At 43.3% G+C, this 7,904-nt stretch overlaps 1 protein-coding gene across 2 annotated transcripts; it reads left to right on the top strand.

Moving 5' to 3' along the window:
• The first annotated feature begins 563 nt into the window (after positions 1 to 563).
• On the top strand, positions 564 to 6,984 carry CFAP97D1 (CFAP97 domain containing 1). Of its 2 annotated transcripts, XM_002748034.6 has the most exons (6): positions 564 to 715; positions 1,244 to 1,314; positions 1,916 to 2,034; positions 3,933 to 4,056; positions 4,872 to 4,928; positions 5,417 to 6,984. In XM_002748034.6, the coding sequence occupies exons 1-5, from the start codon at positions 592 to 594 to the stop codon at positions 4,926 to 4,928; spliced, it is 495 nt and encodes a 164-aa protein (XP_002748080.1). In that variant the 5' UTR covers positions 564 to 591; the 3' UTR covers positions 5,417 to 6,984. The 2 variants fall into 2 exon arrangements, with proteins under 2 accessions (XP_002748080.1, XP_035120828.1); XM_035264937.3 differs by lacking the exon at positions 3,933 to 4,056.
• The last annotated feature ends 920 nt before the right edge of the window (positions 6,985 to 7,904 follow it).

Genomic DNA, 7,904 nt, shown 5'->3' with positions numbered 1-7,904 from the left:
ACTGGCAGTTTCCTCCTTGCAAAAGAGCAAATTTGGCCTTGAATTCAGGAAACCCACATCCTGACCCCAGCCCTGCCACCGACGTGGTTCTTGAGTAGCGCTGCTGCTGTGGTCCTCAGTTTCCTCGTCTGCAAACAAATTGCATCAGATTATCATTAGCGTCAACTTTCTCCTTCCCCAAAAACCTGTGGTCTTGCACCTTCAGGGGAGCTATTGCAGTGGAGACTACTTAGCTGATAGCCCAAGATGTGTAACCAAGGCTGGAATTTCTGTATCCCTCACCCCACCCCGTGCCTGCCCACCCCTCCCGGCGCACCACTCCTTTCCTTCTGATGTTGTTTGGCAGCATCTGTATTGTAAGCAGGGGGAAAAGGTTTCGAGTCCCTTGACCTTCATCTTGACTTGAGCCTAGGTTAGCATCAAACACAGAAGCCCAGAGGCAGCGAGCATGCTCCGCTACTCCTACTCCTTTCCTGAGACCTGTCCCTGATGTCATAACTGGGTAACTATGACAACTTGTCAGGGGGACAGCTAGGCACCTCACAGAGGAGTCTGGGTGCCTCATTTCAAAAGTGAGACTAGGAAGAGAAGATGAACAATTCCCTGAATTATCTGGCCTACCCTGTTATCGTCTGTAATCACAGACAAAGCACAACCTTCAGAAGGAAACTGGACTTTGGCCACTATCTATCTCACAAGAATAGAGTACAAATAGGTATGTGGGCAGTTTGGGCTAGACACTGCTATTAGGGATTTTGGAATGGTACCCCCTAGAGAGATGGACAGTAAATCAGACCAGGTCATGGTCTTCTCTGCTGAGTTTGGGCAAGAGGGCATTAGCACCAATAACAAAATTTATCTTCCACCAGGGAGTTCACTGGATGGAAATACTTCTTTAAACTCTTTAAAGCCAAGTACGTTAGTAAGAGGATAGGACTTCAGAAGCCAATGGACAGGCTAGCATATTGGAAAAAGGTTGCAAGAGAGGCTCTTTCATTGGATTAAAAGGACATTTATCTTTGTAAATTTTACTTTTACTAGCTCTCACTGTTCTTTCGTTTCTGTTCAAAACTCCTCAGAGATGTCCCTCTGGTAAATTAAACCAAACAAAACTTCCTAAGCCACATTCAGGTCCTAATTCGAAATTGTTCCTTAGTCAAGGACATTGTCTAGTGCTGGTTTTTGAGGCTGCTACTGGAATTCCTGTGATGTAACATTGCTGTCTTTCATCTCCCTTCTCTAGTGAAGCCTACTGTTGATACAAAACCTCCAGTGGCACACACACATCACCTTTTAAAATTGAGCAAACTACAGGTATTTGTTCCTGCTGCCTGCAGATGTATTTTATTGACTTCCAGCCTATGTCCTAAAGAGGTTCAATTTCCCAGAGCCTTCTAAATACCCATCTACTCAAAGATTTAATATTTCTCCTCCCCATACACATCACCCCCCAGTTGTTGTTTTTGTTTTAGTGTTTTTTTTTTTGAGATGGAGTCGCACTGTATTCTCCCAGGCTGGAGTGCAGTGGCACAATCTCAGCTCTCTGTAGTCTCTGCCTTCCGGGGTTCAAGCCATTCTCCTGCCTCAGCCTCCCAAGTAGCTGAGACCACAGGCACATGCCACCATGCCCAGCTAATTTTTTGTATTTTTAGTAGAGACAGGGTTTTTCCGTGTTAGCCATGATGGTCTTGATCTCCTGACCTCATGATCCGCCCGTGTCAGACTCCCGAAGTGCTGGGATTACAGGTGTGAGCCATTGCACCCAGCCCCCAAGTCTTTTTAAGTTCTGCTCCCAGTCTTCACTGTGGCCCTCAATTCACCCCTCTGCCACAATCTCAGAGGAGGGGGAAGCTAAGTCATTGTGTGTTGGGGCAGTGTACTGATGGTGTCACATGATGGTGTGGTTTCTTACCAGGGTGAACAAAAGAGAATCGACAAAATAGAGTATGAAAACAAGCAACTCTGTCAGAAAATCGCAAATGCCCATCGTGGCCCTGCCAAGGTGGATTGCTGGAATGAATATTTTTCTAAGAGGTAATGCCTTTGTCTTCATTTCAGTTTTGGAAAGTCAAACTTGACTTTCCTCTTGGGTTTTAGTGTGAGGTTTTCCCAAGCCAGAGGAGTACTTAAGGGAAGTCATCTTGAGGGAGAACCAAAGAGACCATGTTATGGAGAATGAAAATCTTAAAAATGGAGCCAGGCACGGTGGCTCACGCCTGTAATCCCAGCACTTTGGGAGGCCAAGGCAGGCGAATCACGAGGTCAAGAGATCGAGACCATCCTGGCCAACATGGTGAAACCCCATCTCTACTAAAAATACACAAAAATTAGCTGAGCATGGTGGTGCATGCCTGTAATCCCAGCTACGCGGGAGGCTGAGGTAGGAGAATTGCTTGAACCCGGGAGGCGGAGGTTGCAGTGAGCCAAGGTCGCGCCATTGCACTCCAGCCTGGCACCTGGCAATGGAGTGAGACTCTGTCTCAAAAAAGAAAAAAAAATGGGGAGCTTTCTCTAGCATTAAAGTGCTAACTTTTCTTTCATCTAAGAGACTTTCAGAGTCCTATTCAGTTTGTCACAAGAATGCACTGCCCACTTTTATAAAATGGTGGCCATGTGTCTTAGTACATTATAGGATGTTATAGCAAAATGCGATAAACCGTTGGCTTATAAACAACAAAAAATTATTTCTCATAGTTCTAGAGGCAAGAAGTGCAAAGATCAAGGTACTTCCTGCTTCATAGACAGCCATGTTTTCACTGTAATCTCACGTGGCAGAAGGAGCAAGGGGTTTCTCTCAGGCTTCTTTCATAAGGACACTAATTCCATTAGGGTGATGGAATCATCTCTCAAAGGCATACCTCCTAATACCATCACTCAGGGGTTAGGATTTGAACAGAAGAATTTTGGGGAACACAGACATCTGGACCATAGCTCTCTGGCTGGGGCTATGATGTAGCATTCTTAAAATGGATTCCAGAAATCTTTCCTGAGCAACTACTATGTGCTAGGTACCAAGGATAAGAGAGATGAAATGAGATGTCTATTTCCTAACTTCAAAGAACTCAAGGTCTTGTAGGAGAGACATTTATGTAAATAATGACAATGCAGTGTGATTAGGGATACAAAAGAAGCACATGCAAGGGAAAGAATTCGGTGAGGGGTGGGGGCCGGGCGCAGTGGTGCACTCCTGTAATCCCAGCACTTTGGGAGGCCGAGGTGGGCAGATCACGAGGTCAGGGGATAGAGACCATCCTAACACGGTGAAACCCCATCTCTACTAAAAATACAGACCAAAAAAAAAAAAAAAATAGCCAGTACTGGTTGTGAGGGCCTGAAGTCCCAGCTACTAGGGAGGCTGAGGCAGCAGAATCACTTGAACTGGGAAGCAGAGGTTGCAGTGAGCTGAGATCACGCCACCACACTCCAGCCTCAGCAACAAAAGTGAGACTCTGTCTCAAAAAAAATAAAAAAAGAATTTTGTTGGAGGAAGGAGGTGGTCAAGATGCTGTTCCTATATCCTGGTATATTCTGGTATAAATTGAAAGCTGAGTGGAGTGAGGTGACCCAAAACTTGTCGCCAGCCATTTGTGATTTATCCACAGGGAGACCTTTCCCCAATCCTGGTTTTACATTATAATCCTTCGGGAATTTTAACAAAATGCCAATACCCAAGGTTCACCTCAGACCAATAAAGTAGAATCTTCTCATGGCCAACAGGGCTGAGGACCACTGATATGAACCTGCAAATGCTGTCACATTTCCCAGAGTGCAGTGCAGATCGATGGGCTGCCCCACGGGGCTGTGGGCTCAGCAGGACAGTTTACTCCCTGCACTTAGGCAGCCTGGCATTTATAATCTCATGACTTCATCTCCCCCACTCGTGAAGATGATCATTTCCCTCTTCACCCATGTCGGGGTTTTGTGTTTTTCAGCTTAAACAGGGAAACAAGGAACCGTGAGCTAGCGAGAATCACCATGGAAAACCAGGGCATTCTGAAGAGGCTTGTGGATTGCAAACCCCACTATGACCGCAGGGCATCTGAGATAGACTGGCAGGTATGTCGGCACTCATGTTATATTCCCAGACACACACAGAGTTTATTCGTGTTCAGCCTAGAGAGAGTATCAGGAAGATCCCTAAACAGCACCTGAAATGTAACAATTGTTAAAAGAAAAACCATCCAGTTTGGGTGCGGTGGCTCACACCTGTAATCCCAACACTTTGGGAGGCAAGGCAGGTGGATCATGAGGTCAGGAGTTTGAGACCAGCCTGGCCAACATGATGAAACCCCATCTCTACTAAAAAATAAAAAAAATTAGCCAGGCATGGTGGCGGGCACCTGTAGTCCCAGCTACTTGGGAGGCTGAAGCAGGAGAATTGCTTGAGCCTGGGAGATGGAGATTGCAGTAAGCTGAGATCCTGCCACTGCACTCCAGCCTGGCCGATACAGCGAGACTCTGTCTCAAAAAAAAAAGAAAAGGAAGGAAGAAAGAAAGAAAGAAAAAGAAAGAAAGAAAGGAAGGAAGGAAGGAAGGAAGGAAGGAAGGAAGGAAAGAAAGAAAGAAAGAAAGAAAGAAAGAAAGAAAGAAAGAAAGAAAGAAAGAAGGAAGGAAAGAAAGAAAGAAAAAGAAAGAAAGGCTGAATGTACAGGGATGAAGGGTATAAGATTCAGTATGTGGTTGGTTTGCTTCATTGAGGAATGAGCCTTAAAAAGGTGGTGGGGAGGGGAAGCCATCTGTAGTGTTTTAAAAAAACCTCCACTTACTGGCTTTGGTCTTTAAACCTTTTCTAAGTCATCCCTAAGATTTAGAACTTCAGTAGTAACACCAGTGCGCTGGCATTGACATAAACCAATTTTTTTTCCTTCAAGAATTCAAGGCGCTATATCCGAAATACCACGAGTTATCTTCTCTCCCAAAATGAATAGGTATGTCTCCTTACTATGGAACATTGTGACCACAGCTGATACCAAAGCCCTGAGAACCTCATAAATCGTGAATGAGGGGCCCAGTTAAAGAGATGGATTTTGCTCTTTTCATATAATATTGACTAGCCATCCATTCAGGAAACTTAGGGCTCTCTGACTTTATTTCTTCTCTCCATACAAGGAGGAAGTGACATTGTCTTTTGTTATCATCTTTGAGGCTTTACGGGAATCTAAGGGGAAGTGATTTGTTCCAATAAGACAAAAACTGGAGGACTTGTGGCTTTAAAATTGTGCCTAAGTTACATTACTGGTCTCTGTCAGTATTCAAAATGACAAGTATGTTGGCATTTTATATTATTTAACATTATTAGTAATGACTAAGTGGTTTCCCCCACCCAAGGGAGACGGATAAATGGACACTCAGGTATTCCAAAGAATAGTTGTGTATAATTGATGTGTCTTCTTCTCTCTTCTCCACTGAAAACAAGGTTACTCACCATGGAAAAGATACAAGAGAAGGTCCTAGGATTTCTTGGCTGCTTAGAATCTCAAGACACTCCTGAGTGGATGAATGCTCAATCTTCAGATGCGTCAATAAAGCTTGGAACATAAAATGCATAAGTTACATTCAGGGGACCCAAAGCCTTTACGTTCTCATTCCAAAATGGGTCAGGTAAAAGGACAGATGCAATGAGCATTTTTATTTCGGGCTATGAAAAGAAGTTTTAATGAGAGAGAGAGAGAAATCAGAGAGAACTCTTTTAAACATACACCATCATCACCATCCCACGGAGGAAGAAAAGCTGGGGTGAGATCGTCCAGCCACAAGTACAGTACTTCACAAAGGAAAACACAAGCACATGATAACATCAAGGTTCAGAAAACACGAAGAACAAATGCCATTAGTTCCTCTGTGAATACACACAATCATCAAAGAATGCCTTATTGAAGTTTCCATGGACTCTTCATTTATAGGGAGTTCATTTATAGGGAGCAGCAGCAGTGAAAATGTCTCAGAACATATGGTGAGACAGTGTTGCAGGGCTCCTATGACTGGTCATGCTGGTTTTGAGCCCAACTCTATTAGTCAGCATTTTCCAAAGAGACAGACTCAATAGGATGCGGGGGGGCAGGGGGCAGATTTATTTGGGGAATTGACTCACAAGATCATGGAAGCTGAAGTCCCACCACAGGCCAGCTGGAGACCCTGGTGCAGCAGGACAGACAAATCCCAAAGTGGGGCTTAGCCTGTGAGCGTTCTTGACTTCACCCAGGAAAGAATTTAAGGGTGATGACTTACACAGAGACTTGGACTCCCACACAATAATAGTGGGAGACTTTAACACTCCACGGTCAATATTAGACAGATCAACCAGACCGAAAATCAACAAGGATAGCCAGGGCTTGAACTCAGACCTGGAGCAAGCAAACCTGATAGACATTTACAGAACTCTCCACCCCAAATCCACAGAATATACATTCTTCTCAGCACCACATCACACCTACTCTAAAATTGACCACATAATTGGAAGTAAAGCACTCCTCAGCAAATGCAAAACAACTGAAATCATAACAAACGTCTCTCAGACCATAGTGCAATCAAGTTAGAACTCAGAATTCAGAAACCGACCCAGAACCGCACAGCTTCATGGAAACTGAACAACTGGCTCTTGAATGTTGACTGGATAAACAATGAAATAAAGGCAGAAATAAAGAAATTCTTCAAAACCAATGAGAACGAAGACACAACACGCCAGAATCTCTGGGACACATTTAAAGCAGTCTCTAGAGGAAAATATATAGCAATAAGTGCCCATATGAGGAGAATGGAGAGATCCAAAATTGACACCCTATCATCAAAATTGAAAGAGCTAGAGGAGCAAGATCAAAAAAACTCAAAACACAGCAGAAGACAAGAAATAACTAAGATCAGAGCTGAACTGAAGGAGATAGAGACACGAAAAACCCTTCAAAAAATCAATAAATCCAAGAGCTGGTTTTTTGAAAAGATCAACAAAGTAGACAAACCACTAGCCAGATTGATTAAAAAAGAAAAGATGGAACAACCAAATAGATGCAATAAAAAATGATAAAGGGGAAATCACCACAGATTCCACAGAAATTCAAACCATCATCAGAGAATATTACAAACTCTATGCACATAAACTAGTAAACCTGGAAGAAATGGATAAATTCCTGGACTCCTGTGTCCTCCCAAGCCTAAACCAGGAGGAAGCTGAAACTATGAATAGACCAATAACAAGGTCAGAAGTCGAGGCAGCAATTAAGAGCCTACCACACAAAAAAAGCCCAGGTCCAGATGGGTTCACAGCCGAATTCTACCAGACACACAAAGAGGAGCTGGTCCCATTCCTTCTGAAACTATTCCAAACAATCCAAAAAGAGGGAATCCTTCCCAAATCATTTTACGAGACCAATATCATCCTGATACCAAAACCCGGCAGAAACCCAACAAGAAAAGAAAACTTCAGGCCAATATCCATGATGAACATAGATGCAAAAATCTTCAATAAAATATTGGCAAGCCGATTGCAACAGCAAATCAAAAAACTTATCCATCATGATCAAGTAGGATTCATCTCAGGGATGCAAGGCTGGTTCAACATACACAAGTCTATAAACGTAATTCACCACATAAACAGAACCAAAAACAAAAACCACATGATTATCTCAATTGACACAGAGAAGGCATTCGACAAAATTCAACAGCCCTTTATGCTAAAAACCCTCAATAAACTCGGTATCGATGGAACGTATCTCAAAGTAATAAAAGCTATTTATGGCAAACCAACAGCCAATATCATACTGAATGGGCAAAAACTGGAAGCATTCCCTTTGAAATCCGGCACTAGACAAGGTTGCCCTCTTTCACCACTCCTATTCAATATAGTACTGGAAGTTCTAGCCAGAGCAATCAGGCAAGAAAAAGAAATAAAGGGTATTCAAATAGGAAAT

This window comes from Callithrix jacchus, chromosome 1 (genome assembly GCF_049354715.1).
Source record: "Callithrix jacchus isolate 240 chromosome 1, calJac240_pri, whole genome shotgun sequence".
Taxonomy (NCBI): domain Eukaryota; kingdom Metazoa; phylum Chordata; class Mammalia; order Primates; family Cebidae; genus Callithrix; species Callithrix jacchus.
Note: the sequence above shows the minus strand (reverse complement) of the source record. Positions and strands in the feature narration are given on the sequence as shown.

Excerpts from the sequence above, each read along its gene's own strand:
- CFAP97D1 (XM_035264937.3), top strand. The coding sequence starts at position 592 with ATGAACAATTCCCTGAATTATCTGGCCTACCCTGTTATCGTCTGTAAT. Across the intron at positions 1,315-1,915 it reads TAAAATTGAGCAAACTACAG|GGTGAACAAAAGAGAATCGA; the intron begins GTATTTGTTCCT and ends GTTTCTTACCAG. Across the intron at positions 4,929-5,416 it reads TTCTCTCCCAAAATGAATAG|GTTACTCACCATGGAAAAGA; the intron begins GTATGTCTCCTT and ends ACTGAAAACAAG.